The sequence below is a fragment of the Coregonus lavaretus genome (genome assembly GCF_964263955.1).
Source record: "Coregonus lavaretus genome assembly, chromosome: 32".
NCBI lineage: Eukaryota > Metazoa > Chordata > Actinopteri > Salmoniformes > Salmonidae > Coregonus > Coregonus lavaretus.
In genome coordinates, this window is record NC_140019.1 from 23,447,345 (window position 1) to 23,474,522 (window position 27,178).

Below are 27,178 nucleotides of genomic sequence, written 5' to 3' on the forward strand. Positions count from 1 at the left end.
CGTAAAGCCCAGCTCTGTGGAGTGTACGGCTTAAAGTGGTCCTATGAACAGATACTCCAATCTCCCCTGTGGAGCTTTGCAGCTCCTTCAGGGTTATCTTTGGTCTCTTTGTTGCCTCTCTGGTTAATGCCCTCATTGCCTGGTCCGTGGGTTTTGGTGGGCGGCACTCTCTTGGCAGGTTTGTTGTGGTGCCATATTCTTTCCTTTTTTTAATAATGGATTTAATGACGCTCCGTGGGATGTTCAATGTTTCGGATATTTTTTTATAACCCAACCCCAACAACTTTATCCCTGACCTGTTTGGAGAGCTCCTTGGTCTTCATGGTGCCGCTTGCTTGGTGGTGCCCCTTGCTTAGTGGTGTTGCAGACTCTGGGGCCTTTCAGAACAGGTGTGTATATATACTGAGATCATGTGACACTTAGATTTTGAAACAAGTTATTTTTTTCATTTCATTTCACCAATTTTGACAATTTTGTGTATGTCCATTACATGAAATCCAAATAAAAATCAATTTAAATTATTGGTTATATTGCAACAAAATACGAAAAATGAGGAATACTTTTGCAAGGCACTGTACATGTTGAAACCTAACTACGTGTTGCAACCTAACTACGCTACATATTGCAACCTAACTACATGTTTTAACCTAACTACAGTATATGTTACAATGTAACTACATGTTGCAACCTAAGTACATGTTGCAACATAACTATGCTACATTTTGCAACATAACTATGCTACATGTTGCAACATAACTATGCTACATGTTGCAACATAACTATGCTACATGTTGCAACATATAACTATGCTACATGTTGCAACATAACTATGCTACATGTTGCAACATAACTACGCTACATGTTGCAACATAACTACGCTACATGTTGCAACATAACTACGCTACATGTTGCAACATAACTACGCTACATGTTGCAACATAACTACGCTACATGTTGCAACATAACTACGCTACATATTGCAACATAACTACGCTACATATTGCAACCTAACTACATGTTGCAACCTAATTACATGTTGCAACCTAACTACATGTTGCAACCTAACTACATATTGCAACCTAATTACATGTTGCAACCTAACTACATGTTGCAACCTAACTACATGTTGCAACCTAATTACATGTTGCAACCTAACTACATGTTGCAACCTAACTACATATTGCAACCTAAATACATGTTGCAACCTAACTACAGTACATGTTACAATGTAACTACAGCACATGTTACAATGTAACTACAGCACATGTTACAATGTAACTACATATTACAATGTAACTACAATAACTATTACAAACTAACTACATGTTACAAACTAACTACATGTTGCACCCTAACTACAGTACATGTTACAATGTAACTACAGTACATGTTGCAACGTAACTTCATGTTACAAGCTCACTACATGTTACAACCTAACTACATGTTGCAACCTAACTACATGTTGCAACCTAACTCCAGTACATGTTGCAACAAACTACGCTACATGTTACAACCTAACTACATGTTGCAACCTAACTACAGTACATGTTACAATGTAACTACAGTACATGTTACAATGTAACTACATATTACAACCTAACTACAGTAACTATTACAAACAAACTACATGTTGCAACCTAACTATTCTACATGTTGCAACCTAACTATGCTACATGTTGCAATGTAACTACAGTACATGTTACAATGTAACTACAGTACATGTTACAATGTAACTACAGTACATGTTACAATGTAACTACAGTACATGTTACAATGTAACTACATGTTGCAAGCTAACTACATGTTGCAACCCAACTACATGTTGCAACCTAACTACAGAACATGTTACAACCTAACTACATGTTGCAACCTAACTACATGTTGCAACCTAACTACAGTACATGTTACAATGTAACTACAGTACATGTTACAACCTAACTACAGTAACTATTACAAACTAACTACATGTTGCAACCTAACTACATGTTGCAACCTAACTACATGTTGCAACGTGTTGCAACCTAACTACATGTTGCAACCTAACTACAGTACATGTTACAATGTAATTACATATTACAACCTAACTACAGTAACTATTACAAACTAACCATGTGTTACAAACTAACTACATGTTGCAACCTAAATACATGTTGCAAACTAAATACATGTTGCAACCTAACTACATGTTGAAACCTAACTAAGCTACATGTTGCAACCTAACTAGGCTACACTTTGCAACCTAACTAGGCTACATGTTGCAACCTAACTAGGCTACATGTTGCAACCTAACTATATATTACAACCTAACTACAGTACGTGTTACAATGTAACCCAACTGGTATCAATAGGGAGACTTCTGTGGTATCAATAGGGAGTCTTCTGTGGTATCAATAGGGAGATGTCTGTGGTATCAATATGGAGTCTTCTGTGGTATCAATAGGGAGACTTCTGTGGTATCAATAGGGAGACTTCTGTGGTATCAATAGGGAGACTTCTGTGGTATCAATAGGGAGACTTCTGTGGTATCAATAGGGAGACTTCTGTGGTATCAATAGGGAGTCTTCTGTGGTATCAATATGGAGTCTTCTGTGGTATCAATAGGGAGACTTCTGTGGTATCAATAGGGAGACTTCTGTGGTATCAATAGGGAGACTTCTGTGGTATCAATAGGGAGACTTCTGTGGTATCAATAGGGAGACTTCTGTGGTATCAATAGGGAGTCTTCTGTGGTATCAATAGGGAGTCTTCTGTGGTATCAATAGGGAGGTCCACTAGGTATGAACTCCCTGCTCATTTTGGCTGTTTCTCCCATCTAGTGGTAGAATATCAATATCACTAAAGACTCCACAGCCATTCGATTTGACGACCTGTAAACTATTGACTAAACTCGGCCAATTAGATATGACATGAGTTACTATGTCATGGAGATATACTCATCTTAGAGGTGACTGATACCTTTAATATCTGCCCACTCCTGTTGCACATCACAACTTGATGTTATTAATGGGTGAAACATAATAGTAGACATGAACCTTTTAATAATTGAACAGCAACTTTGTAATTCGAACTCAGACACAAAGGCATTAATCAAGATAGAGTAAGATAGCATGTTGATTTAGGTAACAATAAAGAAAATAACCTAATATAGAGCAATAGTACTCCCATTATTTCTTGAAATTGGACATCTTTAGCAAAACAAAGCATAGTTTGGTTCACATGACCATAACAGTCAAATAAAGGACAGAGTATTTGAACAATATAAGAAAAAAGAGGGCACACAGTGTTGAGTTCATTATGTGTTGAATGTGGGCAATCAAGATACATAGCCAATACAATGAAGTGGTAACTTAAGCCAATCGTCGAACAGAAGCCAATAAAATCAAGTGTTAATTAATGATAATTGACCGACAGAGTATCAGGTGTAGCTCATTGCAGCGCTATCACGCATCATCATACAGTGCCACATCATCAAAAAGTCCTCAGTCATTTCCTCCACAAAGGCTGCAACCTAACTCCAGTACATGTTGCAACAAACTACACTACATGTTACAATGTAACTACAGTACATGTTACAATGTAACTACAGTACATGTTACAATTTAACTACAGTACATGTTACAATGTAACTACATGTTGCAAGCTAACTACATGTTGCAACCCAACTACATGTTGCAACCTAACTACAGAACATGTTACAACCTAACTACATGTTACAACCTAACTACATGTTGCAACCTAACTACAGTACATGTTACAATGTAACTACAGTACATGTTACAACCTAACTACAGTAACTATTACAAACTAACTACATGTTGCAACCTAACTACATGTTGCAACCTAACTACATGTTGCAACGTGTTGCAACCTAACTACATGTTGCAACCTAACTACAGTACATGTTACAATGTAATTACATATTACAACCTAACTACAGTAACTATTACAAACTAACCATGTGTTACAAACTAACTACATGTTGCAACCTAAATACGTGTTGCAACCTAACTACATGTTGCAACCTAACTACATGTTGCAACCTAACTACAGTACATGTTACAATGTAATTACATATTACAACCTAACTACAGTAACTATTACAAACTAACCATGTGTTACAAACTAACTACATGTTGCAACCTAAATACATGTTGCAAACTAAATACATGTTGCAACCTAACTAAGCTACATGTTGCAACCTAACTAAGCTACACTTTGCAACCTAACTAGGCTACATGTTGCAACCTAACTAGGCTACATGTTGCAACCTAACTATATATTACAACCTAACTACAGTACGTGTTACAATGTAACCCAACTGGTATCAATAGGGAGACTTCTGTGGTATCAATAGGGAGTCTTCTGTGGTATCAATAGGGAGACTTCTGTGGTATCAATATGGAGTCTTCTGTGGTATCAATAGGGAGACTTCTGTGGTATCAATAGGGAGACTTCTGTGGTATCAATAGGGAGACTTCTGTGGTATCAATAGGGAGACTTCTGTGGTATCAATAGGGAGTCTTCTGTGGTATCAATAGGGAGTCTTCTGTGGTATCAATAGGGAGGTCCACTAGGTATGAACTCCCTGCTCGTTTTGGCTGTTTCTCCCATCTAGTGGTAGAATATCAATATCACTAAAGACTCCACAGCCATTCGATTTGACGACTTGTAAACTAAAGACTAAACTCGGCCAATTAGATATGACATGAGTTACTATGTCATGGAGATATACTCATCTTAGAGGTGACTGATACCTTTAATATCTGCCCACTCCTGTTGCACATCACAACTTGATGTTATTAATGAGTGTAACATAATAGTAGACATGAACCTTTTAATAATTGAACAGCAACTTTGTAATTCGAACTCAGACACAAAGGCATTAATCAAGATAGAGTAAGATAGCATGTTGATTTAGGTAACAATAAAGAAAATAACCTAATATAGAGCAATAGTACTCCCATTATTTCTTGAAATTGGACATCTTTAGCAAAACAAAGCATAGTTTGGTTCACATGACCATAACAGTCAAATAAAGGACAGAGTATTTGAACAATATAAGAAAAAAGAGGGCACACAGTGTTGAGTTCATTATGTGTTGAATGTGGGCAATCAAGATACATAGCCAATACAATGAAGTGGTAACTTAAGCCAATCGTCGAACAGAAGCCAATAAAATCAAGTGTTAATTAATGATAATTGACTGACAGAGTATCAGGTGTAGCTCATTGCAGCGCTATCACGCATCATCATACAGTGCCACATCATCAAAAAGTCCTCAGTCATTTCCTCCACAAAGGTAGAGCAGGGCCTTTCCGTAGTCCCCAGTGGTGTCCTCCTGGGAATGAGTAAACAAATAAACACAGACTGGCATGAAAGGTGTTGTCAGCACTACCAAACAGACAATCAGCCTATGGATTACATAGGTCCTGTATACTCAGGTTGTACAGCTGATGTACAACACATTTGATAGATATTTTTCTGATACAACAGAGAGTTATTCTGCAAAAAAAGGTTTACAAAACCATTGTGCAGTGTCTTCACAATGGTTGTGTAAACAAATGTCTGTCATACTGCACATTGTCAACCTGACGCAAGTGATTATTACCAAGTCAGAGAGGAAGGCTGCTCATTATTACAAGTCAGAGAGGAAGGCTGCTCATTATTACCAAGTCAGAGAGGAAGGCTGCTCATTATTACCAAGTCAGAGAGGAAGGCTGCTCATTATTACCAAGTCAGAGAGGAAGGCTGCTCATTATTACCAAGTCAGAGAGGAAGGCTACTCATTATTACCAAGTTAGAGAGGAAGGCTGCTCATTATTACCAAGTCAGAGAGGAAGGCTACTCATTATTACCAAGTCAGAGAGGAAGGCTACTCATTATTACCAAGTCAGAGAGGAAGACTGCTCATTATTACCAAGACAGAGAGGAAGGCTGCTCATTATTACCAAGTCAGAGAGGAAGGCTGCTCATTAATACCAAGTCAGAGAGGAAGGCTCCTCATTATTTCCAAGTCAGAGAGGAAGGCTACTCATTTTTACCAAGTCAGAGAGGAAGACTGCTCATTATTACCAAGTCAGAGAGGAAGGCTGCTCATTATTACCAAGTCAGAGAGGAAGGCTACTCATTATTACCAAGTCAGAGAGGAAGACTGCTCATTATTACCAAGTCAGAGAGGAAGGCTGCTCATTATTACCAAGTCAGAGAGGAAGACTACTCATTATTACCAAGTCAGACAGCATGTTATGCTGAGTCATGAATAATAGTGTCATGAATGGATGATGTAGGCTGTAGATGGCGGGGTTGGAAATAAGGACGCATGACAGGAGGTTGCATGTATGTACTGGTCCTATCCATTTGGCATTACACCAGTCTCTAGTACGCCCTCATCATTCTGCCTCCAGTGTGGTATCAACATCTCCCATGAAACCACCTATTTTATTCTTCCTATCCAGATACTGATGAGCTAAAAACCTAGGAGGAGACTCAGGAGAGTAAAAGCTTGTCACAGTGGCTCACTCGCTACAATATTTAGGGAGCTTGTGGCTGAGGCAGCTGGAATAATGGACCTGTCACTCAGGTGATTTCCCAGTGTATTGGCTGTGACACTAATCTATCTAATGACTCTATCAGTGGAGGCTGCTGAGGAAAGGACGGCTCACATGGACACCACATCTTTGATGTGGTTGATCCCACTCCATTGACTCCATTCCAGCCATTATTATGAGCCGTCCTCCCCTCAGCAGCCTCCACTGCTCTCTAGTGTCACTTGTTAGGTGGAAGCTGAGTATAGAAGTGGATTATTATGGTTAGTCGTTTGGGGTAAAGGTGAGACTATTGAATTGTACCTGGTTAGAGGAGAGACTAGTCCACTGTACCTAAAAATGAACCTATATGCAAACAGTTAGGGGAGAGACTAGACCATTGTGCCAGAATCGTTAAAAAGGAGACTAGCTTATTGTACCAGAATGGATAGAGGTGAGACTAGCCCACTGTATACCTGAATGGTGGTGTAGAGAGAGGCCCCATACATCTTCTTAAACCAGGCTCTGATGTCCAGCATGTCTGTCTCAGCCCTGGACACCATGATTCTCATCAGAGTCTGGTCATCAGTGCCAGCACGCTAACAAAAAAACAATAGACATCACAATTACAAATGCCTAAACCTAACTTCCTGAATCCTTTTTGGAGATATGCGGTGGTAATTGAAACTTTCTGGTAAATCCTCCATGGGATGATAGATGACAACACAAAGACCATACCCTCATAGACCTGTAGAGGGACTCTGCAAAGTAGGCTGGGACACTCTTAATACACTTCACTATGGAAAGGAAAGATGACATTCCCAAATAATTAGTTCATTTTTCAATATAAAGCATGTATGTACAAGATGTATTGACTGATAGGTGGTTTAGGTTTGATTTATCAAAATGCAATACAGAAATCTCATTCTTTAATTGTGTTAGATTTTAGTTTTGTATATTTTTTTCAAATATTTTTTAAACTTTACTGTGGCTGCTTGTCATCATTGTAGAGTCTTACCAACTGCCAGCATTAAGTTCTCCAGGTTTCCAGTAGTCTCGCCCTCAATGCTGTCCTCAATATCATTGCCAGACAGCTTCTTGTAGGCGTCAAACACTTGCAATGAAAAACAAAATACATATGAGAATTTGATGTTATTTGATGTTATAATAAAAGTGCAGAATGCAATTCTGTTTTAATGATTGAACGAAATGGCACACACACACCTAGTCGAAGGTGTTCATGGCTCCTATTGCCCAGGATGTTGATGAATTTCTCTTCGCTTGTGCCAACTTTCCCCTCGCCAGCAGCAATCAGTTCCTGAAGCGCACACACACACACACACACACACACACACACACACACACACACACACACACACACACACACACACACACACACACACACACACACACACACACACACAACACACAAATATAAGTACCCCACTGATAACATTGCTCAGTGCGCTTTAATAAACTGTTATTACAAGTGTGGTATGCAAGTGTTTGCCTCAAATCCTGTCATTGGTGTTCAGAATGTCTGTTTAATACAACCTTTATTAGTTGCAGTAGAAAGTAGTAACCCGGAGTTACAATGTTTGATCAATGATCTATGAAGAAATGTAAATGTTTTGGAGCCAGTCACTGAATATAATAAGGCCATGATCAATGAAGCAGCTGACAAAGGCAGGGGACCTGTATTATACATGTATGTGTAATCATTAAATGTCGTGTAGCCTACAACGTTGATCCAAGTATGAAAACAAAATACCTACAAATGAATGTTAGTTTTTAAGTCCATGGGATTTTCCGTTCCAGGAAGCAGATGTACTAAATCCATTTTTCATATCGATCATTTATCAGTGATCACTATGATACACTTGAAGCTTGCTTTGTCCTTTAGGCCTACTGTATGTTAATGGTTTGGCGCCATATCGTGAGCATGCTAATATTTGAGCGCTTGAAGACAAAATGTAATTATGTCTTGCCATATAGCGCAGCACTTAGCGATCATCCACCCGCTAATTGGATTCTGTTACCTTTGCGTCTTTCTCAATCCTGTCTTCATCCACCCCTTCGTCCCTGCTCCCCTACACAAGAGAACAGAGGAGCAAAGGGGCAGAAAAAAGAACAGAGGGAAAAAGGTCAGTGCATCATGGGAGAAGAGTGATGTCTACCCTTCATGACCTCATCTTTGCTGATTGCCTCCCAACCTGGCAACCTGGTGGGTTAGGTTACCAAGACCCAGAGGACCATGATATACCTACCGTACGTACCCTTCCCTCCTCATTCCTCCTCATTCCATCCTCACCTTTCGTGAACCACTCATGACTTTATAATGACATCACCAAAGCACTCCCATTATCAGAAAGGAAATACTTTATCTCCCTCATCCCTCTCTCTCCTCATCCCTCTCTCTCCTCATGCCTCTCTCTCCTCATCCCTCTCTCTCTCTCTCATCCATCTCTCTAATATCCCTCTCTCTTATCCCTCTCTCCTCATCTCTCTCATCCCTCTCTCTTCATCTCTCTCTCATCCCTCTCTCTCATCCCTCTCTCCTCATCCCTCTCTCTAATCTCTCTCTCATCCCACTCTCCTCATCCCTCTCTCCTCATCCCTCTCTCTCATCCCTCTCTCCTCATCCCTCTCTCTAATCTCTCTCTCATCCCTCTCTCCTTATCCCTCTCTCCTCATCCCTCTCTCCTCATCTCTCTCATCTCTCTCATCTCATCCCGCTCTCCTCATCCCCCTCTCTCATCCCTCTCTCCTCATCCCTCTCTCCTCATCTCTCTCTCATCCCTCTCTCCTCATCTCTCTCTCATCCCTCTCTCCTCATCTCTCTCCTCATCCCTCTCTCATCCCTCATCCCTCTCTCCTCATCCCTCTCTCCTCATCGCTCTCTCAACCCGCTGTACTCATCTCTCTCTCATCCCTCTCACCTCATCTCTCTCTCCTCATCCCTCTCTCCTCATCCCTCTCTAAGCCCTCTCTCCTCATCCCTCTCTCATCCCTCATCCCTCTCTTCTCATCACTCTCTCTCATCTCTCTCATCCCGCTCTGCTCATCCCTCATCCCTCACTCCTCATCCCTCTCTCATCCCTCTTCTCTCATCACTCTCTCCTCATTCCTCTCTCCTCATCCCTCACTCATCCCTCTCTCCTCATTCCTCTCTCCTTATCTCTCTCCTCATCTCGCTCTCATCCCTCTCTCCGCATCTCTCTCCTCATCACTCTCTCCTCATCTCTCTCTCATCCCTCTCTCCTCATTCCCCTCTACTCATCTCTCTCTCATCCCTCTCTCCTCATCCCTCTCTCAACCCACTGTCCTCATCCCCCCTCTCATCCCTCTCTCTAATCCCTCTCTCTTCATCTCTCTCTCATCCCTCTCTCTCATCCCTCTCTCCTCATCCCTCTCTCTAATCTCTCTCTCATCCCACTCTCCTCATCCCTCTCTCCTCATCCCTCTCTCTCATCCCTCTCTCCTCATCCCTCTCTCTAATCTCTCTCTCATCCCTCTCTCCTCATCCCTCTCTCCTCATCCCTCTCTCCTCATCTCTCTCATCTCTCTCATCTCATCCCGCTCTCCTCATCCCCCTCTCTCATCCCTCTCTCCTCATCCCTCTCTCCTCATCTCTCTCTCATCCCTCTCTCCTCATCTCTCTCTCATCCCTCTCTCCTCATCTCTCTCCTCATCCCTCTCTCATCCCTCATCCCTCTCTCCTCATCCCTCTCTCCTCATCGCTCTCTCAACCCGCTGTCCTCATCTCTCTCTCATCCCTCTCACCTCATCTCTCTCTCCTCATCCCTCTCTCCTCATCCCTCTCTAAGCCCTCTCTCCTCATCCCTCTCTCATCCCTCATCCCTCTCTTCTCATCACTCTCTCTCATCTCTCTCATCCCTCTCTGCTCATCCCTCATCCCTCACTCCTCATCCCTCTCTCATCCCTCTTCTCTCATCACTCTCTCCTCATTCCTCTCTCCTCATCCCTCACTCATCCCTCTCTCCTCATTCCTCTCTCCTTATCTCTCTCCTCATCTCGCTCTCATCCCTCTCTCCGCATCTCTCTCCTCATCACTCTCTCCTCATCTCTCTCTCATCCCTCTCTCCTCATTCCCCTCTACTCATCTCTCTCTCATCCCTCTCTCCTCATCCCTCTCTCAACCCACTGTCCTCATCCCCCCTCTCATCCCTCTCTCTAATCCCTCTCTCCTCATCTCTTTCTCTCATCCCTCTCTCCACATCTCTCTCTCACCCCTCTCTCCTCATCTCTCTCCTCATCCCTCTATCATCCCTCTCTCCTCATCCCTCTCTTCTCATCTCTCTCATCCCTCTGTCCTCATCTCTCTCTCATCCCTCTCTCCTTATCCCTCTCTCATCCCTCTCTCCTCATCCCTCTCTCCTCATCTCTCTCATCCCTCTCTCTCATCTCTCTCCTCATCCCGCTCTCCTCATCCCTCTATCCTCATCTCTCTCTCCTCATCTCTCTCTCATCCCTCTCTCCTCATCCCACTCTCCTCATCCCTCTCTCCTCATCTCTCTCTCTCATCCCTCTCTCCTCATCCCTCTCTCCTCATCTCGCTCTCATCCCTCTCGTACCTCTCTCCTCATCCCTCTCTCTCTCTCATCCCTCTCTCATCCCTCTCTCCTCATCCCTCTCTCCTCATCTCTCTCTCACCCCTCTCTCCTCATCTCTCTCTCTCATCCCTCTCTCCTCCTACCTCTCACCTCATCTCTCTCCTCAACCCTCTCTCATCATCGCTCTCTCCTCCCTCTATCCTCATCCCTCTCTCCTCATCCCTCTCATCTCTCCCTCCTTATCTTTCTCATCCCTCTCTCCTAATCTCTCTCATCCCTCTCTCCTAATCTCTCTCATCCCTCTCTCCTCATCTCTCTCTCATCCCTCTCTCCTCATTCTTCTCTCCTCATCTCTCTCCTCAACCCTCTCTCCTCATCTCTCTCTCCTCATCCCTCTCTCTCTCATCCCTCTCTCCTCATCATCTCTCTCTCATCCCTCTCTCCTCCTCTCTCATCCCTCTCTCCTCATCTCTCTCCTCATCTCTCTCTCATCCCTCACTCCTCATCCCTCACTCCTCATCCCTCTCTCATCTCTCTCCTCAACCCTCTCTCCTCATTCCTCTCTCTCCTCATCTCTCCCATCCCTCTCTCTCATCCCTCTCTCTCTCATCCCGCTCTCCTCATCCCCCTCTCTCATCCCTCTCTCCTCAACTCTCTCTCCTCATCTCTTTCTCTCAACCCTCTCTCCTCATCCCTCTCTCATCCCTCGCTCCTCATCCGTCTCTCATCTCTCTCCTCATCCCTCTCTCTCTCATCCCTCTCCCTTATCCAGCTCTCCTCATCCATCTCTCATCCCTCTCTCCTCATCTCACTCTCTCAACCCTCTCTTCATCTCTCTCATCTCCCTCATCCCTCTGTCCTCATCTCTCTCCTAATCCCTCTCTCTCATCCCTCTCTCCTCATCTCTCTCCTCATCCCTCTCTCCTCATAACTCTCCTCATCCCGCTCTCTCCTCATCTCTCTCTCATCCCTCTCTCCTCATCCCTCTCTCTCCTCATCCCTTTATCCTCATCTCTATCTCATTCCTCTCTCCCATCCCTCTCTCCTCATCCCTCTCTCATCCCGCTCTCCTCATCCCCATCTCTCATCCCTCTCTCCTCATCCCTTTCTCTCATCCCTCTCTCCTCATCCCGCTCTCATCTCTTTCGTCCCTCTCTCCTCATCCCTCTATCCTCATCTCTCTCTCTCATCCCTCTCTCCCATCCCTGTCTCTTCTCCCATCCCTCTCTCATCTTGCTCTCCTCATCCCCCTCTCTCATCCCTCTCTCCTCATCCCTTTCTCTCATCCCTCTCTCTCATCCATCTCCCTCATCCCTCTCTCCTCATCCCTCTCTCCTCATATCTCTCTCTCATCCCACTCTCATCCCTCTCTCCTCATCTCTCCCTCATCCCTCTCTCCTCATCCCTCTCTCTTATCCCTCTCTCTCATCATCACTCTCTTTCTCTCCTCATCCCTCTCTCATCTCTCTCCTCATCCCTCTCTCATCTCTCTCCTCATACCTCTCTCCTTATCCCTCTCTCCTTATCTCTCTCTCATCCCTCTCTCTCATCCCTCTCTCATCCTCCCCTCATCCCGCTCTCCTCATCCCTCTCTCTCTCATCCCTCTCATCTCTCCCTCATCCCTCTCTCATCTCTCCCTCATCTCTCTCTCATCCTTCTCTCCTCATCTCTCTCTCTCCTCATCCCTCTCTCCTCATACCCCTCTCCTCATCCCTCTCTCTCATCTCTCTCTCTCCTCATCTCTCTCATCCCTTTCTCCTAATCTCTCTCATCCCTCTCTCCTAATCTCTCTCATCCCTCTCTCCTCATTCCTCTCTCCTCATCTCTCTCCTCAACCCTCTCTCTCTCATCCCTCTCTCCTCATCTCTCTCTCATCCCTCTCTCCTCATCCCTCTCTCTCCTCATCTCTCCCATCCCTCTCTCTCATCCCCCTCTCTCTCATCCCGCTCTCCTCATCTCCCTCTCTCATCCCTCTCTCCTCATCCCTCTCCCTTATCCATCTCTCCTCATCCCTCTCTCATCCCTCTCTCCTCATCTCACTCTCTCAACCCTCTCTTCATCTCCCTCATCCCTCTGTCCTCATCTCTCTCCTCATCCCTCTCTCTCATCCCTCTCTCCTCATCTCTCTCCTCATCCCTCTCTCCTCATAACTCTCCTCATCCCTCTCTCTGCTCATCTCTCTCTCATCCCTCTCTCCTCATCCCTCTCTCTCCTCATCCCTTTATCCTCATCTCTCTCATCCCTCTCTCCCATCCCTCTCTCCTCATCCCTCTCTCATCCCGCTCTCCTCATCCCCCTCTTTCATCCCTCTCTCCTCATCCCTCTCTCATCTCTCTCATCCCTCTCTCCTCATCCCTCTCTCTCATCCCTCTCTCCTTATCCCTCTCTCTCCTCATCCCTCTATCCTCATCTCTCTCTCATCCCTCTCTCCCATCCCTCTCTCTTCTCCCATTCCTCTCTCATCTTGCTCTCCTCATCCCCCTCTCTCATCCCGCTCTCCTCATCCCTTTCTCTCATCCCTCTCTCTCATCCATCTCCCTCATCCATCTCTCCTCATCTCTCTCAACCCTCTCTCCTCATCTCTCTCATCTCTCTCATCCCTCTCTCCTCATCCCTCTCTCCTCATATCTCTCTCTCATCCCTCTCTCATCCCTCTCTCCTCATCTCTCCCTCATCCCTCTCTCATCATCCCTCTCTCTCATCCCCCTCTCTCCTCATCACTCTCTTTCTCTCCTCATCCCTCTCTCATCTCTCTCCTCATCCCTCTCTCATCTCTCTCCTCATCCCTCTCTCCTCATCCCTCTCTCCTCATCCCTCTCTCCGCATCCCTCTCTCCTCATCTCTTTCTCTCAACCCTCTCTCCTCATCCCTCTCTCATCATCTCACTCTCTCAACCCTCTCTTCATCTCTCTCATGTCCCTCATCCCTCTGTCCTCATCTATTTCCTCATCCCTCTCTCTCATCCCTCTCTCCTCATCTCTCTCCTCATCCCTCTCTCCTCATTACTCTCCTCATCCCTTTATCCTCATCTCTCTCTCATCCCTCTCTCCCATCCCTCTCTCCTCATCCCTCTCTCACCCCGCTCTCCTCATCCCCCTCTCTCATCCCTCTCTCCTCATCCCTTTCTCTCATCCCTCTCTCCTCATCCCTCTCTCATCTCTCTCATCCCTCTCTCCTCATCCCTCTCTCTCCTCATCCCTCTATCCTCATCTCTCTCTCTCATCCCTCTCTCTTCTCCCATCCCTCTCTCATCTTGATCTCCTCATCCCCCTCTCTCATCCCTCTCTCCTCATCCCTTTCTCTCATCCCTCTCTCTCATCCCTCTCTCTCATCCATCTCTCCTCATCTCTCTCTCTCAACCCTCTCTCCTCATATCTCTCATATCTCTCATCCCTCTCTCCTCATCTCTCCCTCATCCCTCTCTCCTCATCCCTCTCTCTCATCCCTCTCTCTCCTCATCCCTCTCTCATCTCTCTCCTCATCCCTCTCTCATCTCTCTCCTCATCCCTCTCTCCTCATCCCTCTCTCCGCATCCCTCTCTCCTTATCCCTCTCTCCTTATCCCTTAATCCTTATCTCTCTCTCATCCCTCTCTCTCCTCATCCCTCTCTCTCATCCCTCTCTCATCCCCCCCTCATCCCTCTCTCCTCATCCCTCTCTCTCTCATCCCTCTCATCTCATCCATCTCTCTCATCTCTCCCTCAGTTCTCTCTCATCCTTCTCTCCTCATCCCTCTCTCTCCTCATCCCTCTCTCCTCATCCCTCTCTCTCATCCCTCTCTCCTCATCCCTTTCCTCATCCCTCTCTCCTTATCTCTCTCTCTCCTGATCTCTCATCCTTCTCTCTACTCATCCCCCTCTCTCCTCATCCCTCTCCTCATCCCCCTCTCCTCATCCCTCTCTCTCTCATCCCTCTCATCTCTCCCTTATCCATCTCTCATCTCTCCCTCATCTCTCTCTCCTCATCCCTCTCTCCTCATCTCGCTCTTCTCACCTCTCTCTCCTCATTCCTCTTTCTCATCCCGGTCTCTGATTCTGCTCTCCTCATCCCTCTCTCCTCATCCCTCTCCTCATCCCTCTCTCCTCATCACTCTCCTCATCCCTCTCTCTCCTCATCCCTCTCTCATTCTTCCTTCTCTCTTCGATTACCTGCAGAAGCGTTATTAGAAGCTTTTGGAAGTGGCCCGAGGTGTCACCGGTGATATCTTTCTCCAGCTTGCCGCCGCACTCTGAGAAAGATGAGAAGAGGAGGAAGGGCAGAAGATTGTTTACACTTATATCTGACAATGGTTGCTAATGGCAGCAATCGACCCAGACTGGACGTGTTCTGTTTAGCCAAAGGTCTCCGCCAGGGGAATTTGATTAGCAGGGTAACAGATGGATCAGGCTTCTCCAGTGTCCATCTCAGATGGCCAGGGTGGCTCTTATCCTTGGCCTATTGTGCCAGTAGCCTGGTTCAGATCTGTTTGTGCTCTGTGACAATGGCATGACAATGACCATTGGAGTTGACAAGGCAGCACAAACAGATCTGGGACCAGGCTGTTGTGCTAGACCCTCGCTGTGTCTATTGGCTGAAGATGCAGGACTAGGAACGTACTCTTGAAAATAGACTGGGTACTTGATGCGGTTGATATAGTGTTTATTTTAAGTTCTAGGGGTTGATCTGCACTGAGGTGAACACATTCTGATGGGCTGCCCTGAGGGTAGAAAGTTTGATTGGACAGCTCTATATTAAGAAGCATAGTGAACAAATGTATGAACCTAGTCAGGGGTGAGCACAGAACTACCATTAGGTTACATTGGTGGTCAACAATGCATGGTAATCCTGTCTATCCTACACCAAGTCCATATAACTTTCCTTCATCCTTCGTTTGAAGCAAGGTATCAGACCGCTCTCATAGCCCAGCGACAGAAACATCTAGAATAAGAATGAGTGGAACAAACAGACATTCAGATTCAAAGCAAGGTTCCACAATATGTGGACGACCGGTGGTCATATTGTATTCTGGGAGCCAATTTGTCACCGCTTTAGCTTTAGGCAAGGCACCGATCCAGCATTTGAAAGTAGAAGCAGTACGGTATCCAGGTTATGCAGATTGGATGCAACACGTGGAATGTGTCATTTTATTTGATGGACTGTGACAAATCATGTGGATTGTGTTCAGCTTAACTTCTCTCTACTGTTGAATAAACATGTTATGGATGTTTTTATGAATGATACTGCAACACTCATTAAGGTGTTACCTGTTTTCCTTGGGGAACCTAACCTCTCACCTTTCTTGTAGATGTTGAATGAATCCCACTGGGCACAGACCTCAGTTCAACGTCTAGTTTTGATTTACATTTGGTTGAGTTGCCAACTAATGTGAATTCAACGTGAAATCAACAAAAAATGTCACCCATGACATTGGATTTAGGTTAAAAAGACTAAATTCCCTTATGCCGATGACTTTTTTGAAATCCAATCAGTTTTCCACGTAGATTTTTCTGTTGAAATTACATGGAAACAACGTTGATTCAGCCAGTTTTTGACCAGTGGGATATGTTATGAATGTGTCATGACACATTTAACCTCTCACCTTTCTTGTAGACTTTGACGATGTCTTTAATCTGGGCGCAGGTCCTAGATGCTAGGATCTCAATCAGCACGTCGTCATCAGTCCCCACCCCCTGGGGAACAACAGTCAGAGACCCTCAGACAAGCCCACTCAATACCTGGCTGGCCATTCTTAGTGTTTTGTTGATATAGTCCCAAAATGTTTTACATGTCAGCAATCAAGTTTTCAAGATATACAGGTATAACTTTTTTATGTAAAATGCATCATACCAGCTTTATCTTTGTATTTTGAAAGTTATATATCTTGAAAACTTGATTGCTGATATGCAAAACATTTTGGGGCTATATCAACAATGGACTAATGAAAGAAATACCAAAATATTGTTTTTGGGTGGAGTTTTCCTTTAACTCTGACCCTGCCAAAGCATAGCAGTACTATAGTATTCAATCATAACAAGCTGCTAAGTCTTGGACAAACCTAACAAGGCTACATGGAAGATGAAAAACATGGCCACACATATTGTGCGACACCTTCATTAGTGTAGCCTATAATGGACTGGCTTTCTGCAGGGAAAGAAGAAAATACTTCAGGAGAGCTAGAAGATTTAAGACCATTAACCAATGGAGCATGTTAACATTCACCTGAAATAATCTAGACACATGACCAATATCCTGCACATACTGTACCTGATGGTAAAAATACCATACAATTCGTAATTCTACATAGAGAGAAATATGTCTGTTCTACACAATATACTGTTGTACTTTACCTTAAACTGTACTTTACCTTCATTCTATGTAGACTCGCATGTCTGACTGCACAATACATTACTTATTCTTGGAGCCATAACCAACATAGACTATACATTGCTGTACTTTACCTTGAGTGCTTTATGGAGTTGAGAGGCGTCATAGGAAATGGGAGGAGTTATCAACGCCACAACGAGCATCTCGAACAAACCTCCCAGCTCCGACTTTAAAGCACTCACAAGATCCTGTGGAAAAATAAAGTCAATATTAAGAGAACTTAGACAATGGAAGAAGTGTTTGCTTTAGACTTTTCTTTTTAATAAGAAATATCTAAACAAATAGAGCCGAAATCTCTTACTCAATTGATACATTTGAATTATTCACAAGATCCTGAGGATAAAATAAAGTCCATAATTCTCATAACTTTGAACAATGGAAAAAGTGTTTGCTTTGGACCTTTAAAAAACAAAAACAAAAATATTTAGAATAACAGAGCCGAATTCCTTACCTCGATCAATTAATTTAAATTATTTAAATATTGTATGATTAATATTCTGATAACTTTGACAATGGAAGAAGTGTTTGGTTAAAGTAATATGAAAACACCAAGAATAGCAGAGCAGAAATCCTTACTTCAATCAATACATTTGATTGGTTAACAGGTGTTTTGATAACATGTACATAGAAGTGTAAACCAACACTTGGTTTATGAGCGAGAGTTCAATTTATTAGTATTGACTCTAAAAAACATCAGTTGAGTCACTCCTAATACATATACTGGATTGAGAGGGTTATCAGACACCATTGTGACTACATTTATTGTTGGCTTTCTTGTTATGATAAGCCACCAGACATTTCAACACAGTACTAACAGAAGTGTACATCGGAATAGATTTTTATTAGCCATTTATCATAGATTTGGGTATTTTTGAAGTGCCGATTTGAACGAGAGAGAGAGTCTGACTGCATAATATTTCAGAACTCTCACGAGGGCCTATACTGTAGCTGTTGGACAGATGCTATTCATCACGGATAAGTCCCAAACCTCTCCCAGCCCCAGTGCTGCTAGCTACGTGACATCTGCGCAATGGCAATACTGTCATGCCAATCTGCCCCTACTAATAAACCCCATATTTGAGAGTAACAGTAAAGCATTTTGGCAGTATTGAAATTCATACTTGGATGTCCAGCACCTGCACAAAGCCATTGGGTGTGCATATGCTCTACTCTTTTTCAGTAACAGTAGAACATTTTTATAATGTTTTCCCTTAGGTAACCTTCAGGTAGACCCACTTGTTTTGGCTGATGCGTGATGAGGTTGGTGACATGACCTGTAGGCTTCAATCAGACCTGTAAGCTTCCTGTCTCACCTTTCCGTGGGCCTTCTTGTACGCCGCCTTAATTTCCTGCCGTTGATTGTTGCTGCGCGATGTCAGGAGCATGAGAATGGTGTCCTCATAAGTGCCTGACAAACGTACAGTAATTCATCTTAAATCAGTAACATGAGAACATGTCTTGATCATTAATTGCAGAACTCATTAAAACAAGGCCACCCCTACCAGTTTGAAATAACTCTAGTTAGTTACCACAGTAAAGACATTAAGTTTGTGTTTACAACGATAAAGGGATGATTCACCCCAAAATCTAAGTTTATCAGTGATTTCCATGCCCTATGTTGAGGTGAGTCCATATTCCATAAAGAGAGTGGTCATTGTGGTTTGAAAGGCAACAACAAACTATGTGGGCCTACAGACCTCAATTAGATTGGCACCATGTTATCTCAACTGGAGGATGAACTGTCCATTTAATAAGCACTAGATCAATTCTCACCAGGGAAATGACAAGACAAATGGACCAACGCAAAAACAATCAATACCAATAACTTTTAAAAGGCATCAATACCTTTGGGGTACAGCAAATTAATATCAGGGCTGAGACAAGTCACTGCATTTCCTGGGTAACGTTGAAATAGATTTGTTATCCAGACTTAATTATGCCATAAAGCAGGTCACCGCTTATAATGTGATCTGGTTCAAAGATCAGAGGTCAGATTGATTATGAGCTCCAATGACAAGTCAAGCTATAATTCAGAGATATGCCTCCATTTTACGATCGTCTTGCCCTTTACTTCCTCTGTACAACGCTGTATCTTTTGGCCTCAAGGCCATCAAATGCATCACAACACTGGGACAATTGGTTTAAACCAATGACATATAGAGGAAGTTGTCATTATGGTGGTCATTACAGATGTAGGATCTTAATTTGATTACTTTTTTGTTGCTGAGAATTTTCCTGCGAGGCAGGAAATTTCAAACTTGTAGAGTATTACAATTTTTAAAAGGCTTCTAAGGTTTGTAATTTCCAGATTTGATTTACCCTAACGAAAAATATATCAACCCCTACAAAAATGTCATTAATTATAATCCACATAATAATTCACATTTCCTGTTGCTGCAGGATTATTTTCCTGCTGTACCAAACTGGCTCAAATTAAGATCCTACAATACATCTGTATGTACTGCTGTGATGAATTCCAGGTCATTTGAGAGGGAAACGAAGTTCAAAGGTCAAATAGGCAAAGCAAATTCAAATAAAAATCTCATTAGCCTTTTTTCTCCGTATCATGATGGAGCTGAACACATGCCTTTCAAGCTCTATAATCTAAATTAGTAACCTTAGTTCCATTACAGTGGCATTATGCCGGGGAATTGTAGGGGAATAAAGTCTTGTACAAGATATTTAAGTAGTTATAATACTAGCTGGACACTTAACACAGCTAATGCAGTTTTTCTAAGCAAAAAAATAGTAGTTACGGAATAAATACAGCTTGTTACAAAAAAACGTACAGTGTAAATACATATTCCACTGCAGTTTCTCTGGTAGAGTTTATACAGTGCCTTGCAAAATGGATTTTTATTTGGATTTCATGTAATGGACATTGGTGAAGTGAAATGAAAAAAATAACTTGTTTCAAAGAATTCTAAAAAATTAATAACGGAAAAGAGGTGCGTGCATATGTATTCACCCCCTTTGCTATGAAGCCCCTAAATAAGATCTGGTGCAACCAATTACCTTCAGAAGTCACATAATTAGTTAAATAAATGTAACCTGTGTGCAATCTAAGTGTCACATGATCTGTCACATGATCTCAGTATATATACAGTGGGGAAAAAAAGTATTTAGTCAGCCACCAATTGTGCAAGTTCTCCCACTTAAAAAGATGAGAGAGGCCTGTAATTTTCATCATAGGTACACGTCAACTATGACAGACAAAATGAGAATTTTTTTCTCCAGAAAATGACATTGTAGGATTTTTAATGAATTTATTTGCAAATTATGGTGGAAAATAAGTATTTGGTCAATAACAAAAGTTTCTCAATACTTAGTTATATACCCTTTGTTGGCAATGACACAGGTCAAACGTTTTCTGTAAGTCTTCACAAGGTTTTCACACACTGTTGCTGGTATTTTGGCCCATTCCTCCATGCAGATCTCCTCTAGAGCAGTGATGTTTTGGGGCTGTCGCTGGGCAACACGGACTTTCAACTCCCTCCAAAGATTTTCTATGGGGTTGAGATCTGGAGACTGGCTAGGCCCCTCCAGGACCTTGAAATGCTTCTTACGAAGCCACTCCTTCGCTGCCCGGGCGGTGTGTTTGGGATCATTGTCATGCTGAAATACCCAGCCACATTTCATCTTCAATGCCCTTGCTGATGGAAGGAGGTTTTCACTCAAAATCTCACGATACATGGCCCCATTCATTCTTTCCTTTACACGGATCAGTCGTCCTGGTCCCTTTGCAGAAAAACAGCCCCAAATGTTTCCACCCCCATGCTTCACAGTAGGTATGGTGTTCTTTGGATGCAACTCAGCATTCTTTGTCCTCCAAACACGACAAGTTTCGTTTTTACCAAAAAGTTATATTTTGGTTTCATCTGACCATATGACATTCTCCCAATCCTCTTCTGGATCATCCAAATGCACTCTAGCAATCTTCAGACGGGCCTGGACATGTACTGGCTTAAGCAGGGGGACACGTCTGGCACTGCAGGATTTGAGTCCCTGGCGGCTTAGTGTGTTACTGATGGTAGGCTTTGTTACTTTGGTCCCAGCTCTCTGCAGGTCATTCACTAGGTCCCCCCGTGTGGTTCTGGGATTTTTGCTCACCGTTCTTGTGATCATTTTGACCCCACGGGGTGAGATCTTGCGTGGAGCCCCAGATCGAGGGAGATTATCAGTGGTCTTGTATGCCTTCCATTTCCTAATAATTGCTCCCACAGTTGATTTCTTCAAACCAAGCTGCTTACCTATTGCAGATTCAGTCTTCCCAGCCTGGTGCAGGTCTACAATTTTGTTTCTGGTGTCCTTTGACAGCTCTTTGGTCTTGGCCATAGTGGAGTTTGGAGTGTGACTGTTTGAGGTTGTGGACAGGTGTCTTTTATACTGAAAACAAGTTCAAACAGGTGCCATTAATACAGGTAACGAGTGGAGGACAGAGGAGCCTCTTAAAGAAGAAGTTACAGGTCTGTGAGAGCCAGAAATCTTGCTTGTTTGTAGGTGACCAAATACTTATTTTCCACCATAATTTGCAAATAAATTCGTTAAAAATCCTACAATGTGATTTTCTGGATTTTTTTTCCTCAATTTGTCTGTGATAGTTGACGTGTACATATGATGAAAATTACAGGCCTCTCTCATCTTTTTAAGTGGGAGAACTTGCACAATTGGTGGCTGACTAAATACTTTTTTCCCCCACTGTATACACCTGTTCTGAAAGGCCCCAGAGTCTGCAACACCACTAAGCAAGGGGCACCACCAGCAAGCGGCACCATGAAGACCAAGGAGCTCTCCAAACAGGTCAGGGACAAAGTTGTGTAGAAGTACAGATCAGGGTTGGGTTAAAAAAATGTATCAGAAGCTTTGAACATCCCACAGAGCACAATTAAATACATTATTAAAAAATGGAAAGAATATGGCACCACAACAAACCTGCCAAGAGAGGGCCGCCCACCAAAACTCACGGACCAGGCAAGGAGGGCATTAATCAGAGAGGCAACAAAGAGACCAAAGATAACCCTGAAGGAGCTGCAAAGCAGCGGATATTGGAGTATCTGTCCATAGGACCACTTTAACCCATACACTCCACAGAGCTGGGCTTTACGGAAGAGTTGCCAGAAAAAAGCCATTGCTTAAAGAAAAAAATAAGCAAACACATTTGGTGTTTGCCAAAAGGCATGTGGGAGACTCCCCAAATATATGGAATATGAGCTACACAGGACTACATATGAAAGAAGGTAGTCTGGTCAGATGAGACTAAAATTGAGCTTTTTGGCCATCAAGGAAAACGCTATGTCTGGCGCAAGCCCAACACCTCTCATCACCCCAAGAACACCATCCCCACAGTGAAGCAAAAGGTGGCTCTACAAAGTATTGAATAGTTATGCACGCTCAAGTTTTTTGTTTTTTTGTCTTATTTCTTGTTTGTTTCACAAGAAAAAATATTTTGCATCTTCATAGTGGTAGGCATGTTGTGTAAATCAAATGATACAAACCCCCCCAAAATCCATTTTAATTCCAGGTTGTAAGGCAACAAAATAGGAAAATTGCCAAGGGGAGTGAATACTTTTGCAAGCCACTGTATCTGTGACTCAGTTGGAAAGAGCGTGGAGCTAGAAACACCAGGTTTAAGAGTTCAATTCCCGCCGGGGCCACATACTAAAATGTTTACCCTCACTTTATAAAGTGTCTGCTAAATGGCATATACTGTATAACTTTACGTGCATCTAAAGTGCCTTGCAAAAGTATTCATCCCCATTGGCGTTTTTCCTATTTTGTTGCATTACAACCTGTAATTTAAATTGATTTTTATATGGATTTCATGTAATGGACATGCACACAATAGTCCAAATTGGTGAAGTGAAATGAAAAAAACTTGTTTCAAAACATTCAAAAAAATAAATAACGGAAAAGTGGTGCCTACATATGTATTCACTCGCTTTGCTCTGAAGCCCCTAAATAAGATCTGGTGCAACCAATTACCTTCAGAAGTCACATAATTAGTTAGATTGCACACAGGTGGACTTTATTTAAATGTTACATGATCTGTCACATGATCTCAGTATATATACACTACCGTTCAAAAGTATGGGATCACTTAGAAATGTCCTTGTTTTGTAAGTCGCTCTGGATAAGAGCGTCTGCTAAATGACTAAAATGTAAATGTTAGAAATAATTATTTTTAATATAAATAATAATTGTGTCCTTCAAACTTTGCTTTCGTCAAATAATCCTCCATTTGCAGCAAGTACAGCCTTGCAGACCTTTGGCATTCTAGTTGACAATTTGTTGAGGTAATCTGAAGAGATTTCACCCCATGCTTCCTGAAGCACCTCCTACAAGTTGGATTGGCTTGATGGGCACTTCTTACGTACCATACGGTCAAGCTTCTCCCACAACAGCTCAATAGGGTTGAGATCCGGTGACTGTGCTGGCCACTCCATTATAGACAGAATACCAGCTGACTGCTTCTTCCCTAAATAGTTATTGCATAGTTTGGAGCTGTGCTTTGGGTCATTGTCCTGTTGTAGGAGGAAATTGGCTCCAATCAAGCACCGTCCACAGGGTATGGCATGGCGTTGCAAAATGGAGTGATAGCCTTCCTTCTTCAAGATCCCTTTTACCCTGTACAAATATCCCACTTTACCACCACCAAAGCACCCCCAGACCATCACATTGCCTCCACTATGCTTGACAGATGGCATCAAGCACTCCTCCAGCATCTTTTCATTTGGTCTGCATCTCACAAATGTTCTTCTTTGTGATCCGAACACCTCAAACTTCGATTCGTCTGTCCATAACACTTTTTTCCAATCTTCCTCTGTCCAGTGTCTGTGTTCTTTTGCCATTCTTAATCTTTTATTTTTATTGGCCAGTGTGAGATATGGCTTTTTCTTTGCAACTCTGCCTAGAAGGTCAGCATCCCGGAGTCGCCTCTTCACTGTTGACGTTGAGACTGGTGTTTTGCGGGTACTATTTAATGATGCTGCCAGTTGAGGACCTGTGAGGTGTCTGTTTCTCAAACTAGACACTCTAATGTATTTTTGCTCTTGCTCAGTTGTGCACCGGGGCCTCCCACTCCTCTTTCTATTCTGGTTAGAGCCAGTTTGCGCTGTTCTGTGAAGTGAGTAGTACACAGCTTTGTACGAGATCTTCAGTTTCTTGGCATGGAATAGCCTTAATTTCTCAGAACAAGAATAGACTGACGAGTTTCAGAAGAAAGTTATTTGTTTCTGGTCATTTTGATTCTGTAATCGAGTCCCCTGTAGCTCAGTTGGTAGAGCATGGCGCTTGCAACGCCAGGGTTGTGGGTTCATTTCCCACAGGGGGCCAGTATGAAAAATGTATGCACTCACTAACTGCAAGTCGCTCTGGATAAGAGCGTCTGCTAAATGACGTAAATGTAATGATGCTCCAGATTCTCAAGAAGGCCAGTTTTATAGCTTCTTTAATCAGCACAACAATTTTCAGCTGTGCTAACATAATTGCAAAAGGGTTTTCTAATGATCAATTAGCCTTTTAAAATGATAAACTTGGATTAGCAAACACAACGTGCCATTGGAACACAGGACTGATGGTTGCTGATAATGGGCCTATGTAGATATTCCATAAAAAATCAGCCGTTTCCAGCTACAATACCATTTACAACATTAAAATTTTCTTTCGAAAACAAGGACATTTCTAAGTGACCCCATACTTTTGAACAGTAGTGTACACCTTTTCTGAACGGCCCCAGAGTCTGCAACACCACTAAGCAAGGGGCACCACCAAGCAAGCGGCACCATGAAGACCAAGGAGCTCTCCAAACAGGTCAGGGACAAAGTTGTGGAGAAGTACAGACCAGGGTTGGGTTATAAAAAAATATCAGAAACTTTGAACATCCCACGGAGCACAATTAAATCCATTATCAAAAAATTGAAAGAATATGGCACCACAACAAACCTGCCAAGAGAGGGCCGCCCACCAAAACTCACGGACCAGGCAAGGAGGGCATTAATCAGAGAGGCAACAAAGTTACCAAAGATAACCCTGAAGGAGCTGCAAAGCTCCACAGCGGAGATTGGAGTATCTGTCCATAGGACCACTTTAAGCCGTACACTCCACAGAGTGGCCAGAGTGCCAGAAAAGCCATTGCTTAAAGAAAGCAATAAGCAAACATGTTTGGTGTTCGCCAAAAGCCATGTGGGAGACTCCCCAAACATTTTAGTCATTTTCCAGAGCAATTTACAGTTAGTGAGTGCATACATTTTCATACTGGTCCCCCGTGGGAATCGAACCCACAACCCTGGCGTTGCAAGCGCCATGCGCTACCAACTGAGCTACACAGGACTACATATGAAAGACGGTACTCTGGTCAGATGAGACTAAAATTGTGCTTTTTGGTCATCAAGGAAAACGCTATGTCTGGCGCAAACCCAACACCTTTCATCACCCCGAGAACACCATCCCCACAGTGAAGCATGGTGGTGACAGCATCATGCTGTGGGGATGTTTTTCATCGGCAGGGATTGGGAAACTGGTCATAATTGAAGGAGTGATGGATGGTGCTAAATACAGGGAAATTATTGAGGGAAACCTGTTTCAGTCTTCCAGAGATTTGAGACTGGGATGGAGGTTCACCTTCCAGCAGGACAATGACCCTAAGCATACTGCTAAAGCAACACTCGAGTAGTTTAAGAGGAAACATTTACATGTCTTGGAATGGCCTAGTCAAAGCCCAGACCTCCATCCAATTGAGAATCTGGGGTATGACTTAAACATGTACACCAGCGGAACCCATCCAACTTGAAAGGGTTGGAGTAGTTTTGCCTTGAAGAATGGGCAAAAATCCCAGTTGCTAGATGTACCAAGCTTATAGACACATACCCCAATAGACTTGCAGCTGTAAATGCTGCAAAAGGTGGCTCTACAAAGGATTTACTTTTGGGGGGCGGGGGGGGGGGGATAGCTATGCACCCTCGGTCACAACTTCCACCGAGGCTGTCACCGGCTTACTGGCCACTGCCGCTCCATTATTCATCATTCCATTTGTCTTGTCTTGTCAATCACACATACCTGGTTTTTATCCCCTCATTAGTCCGTGTATAAGTGTTCCCTCTGCCCCCCTTGTCCTTGTGGGTGATTGTTTATTTGTTTATTCAGTGGAGCTACTCGTACCTTGTTATTGCCGGGATAGTATTTCCCCTGTGCCAGTTTTTGTTGGAGCTACCGTTACCTTGTATTGCCAGGGTAGATTTTCCCCTCTGCCTGTTTCGTTTGTCGCTATCCAGCGCTATTTTGTGTACGACGGAATAAACTCTGCATTCGGTGATCACCCTCCTGCGCCTGACTCCTTCTATCACACTCATCACACGCTCAAGTTTTTGTTTCACAATAAAAAAGACTTTGCAATATTTTGCATCTTCATAGTGGTAGGCATGTTGTGTAAATCAAATGATACAAACCCCCCAAAAATCAATTTTAATTCCAGGTTGTAAGGCAACAAAATAGGAAAAATGCCAACGGGGGGTGAATATTTTCGCAAGCCACTGTAACTCACCTATGCCTTTCATGGCCTTGTGTAGGAGCTCAGCATCCTGCTTGGCATTAAAGTTGACAAAGTCTTTCACACTGCCTCTGTAGGAAGCCTGTGGGAAAGAAATAACAACTGATGGACAGAGGGAACAGAATACATTAATTGCCTGCATTTCCTGAAAATGTGTCGTTGTGGGACCGAAA

At 43.2% G+C, this 27,178-nt stretch overlaps 1 protein-coding gene across 1 annotated transcript; it reads right to left on the bottom strand.

The window, feature by feature from the left end:
- Positions 1-5,278: 5,278 nt before the first annotated feature.
- Positions 5,279-27,081, bottom strand: LOC311107987 (annexin A5-like; the record flags this gene model as incomplete). Its single annotated transcript, XM_084150620.1, has 11 exons — positions 27,000-27,081; positions 18,775-18,869; positions 17,536-17,649; positions 16,677-16,767; positions 15,247-15,326; positions 8,564-8,614; positions 7,749-7,842; positions 7,543-7,638; positions 7,263-7,321; positions 7,001-7,123; positions 5,279-5,338 (listed from the first exon to the last, which is right to left on the bottom strand). The coding sequence occupies exons 1-11, from the start codon at positions 27,010-27,012 to the stop codon at positions 5,279-5,281; spliced, it is 876 nt and encodes a 291-aa protein (XP_084006746.1). The 5' UTR covers positions 27,013-27,081.
- Between the last annotated feature and the right edge of the window lie 97 nt (positions 27,082-27,178).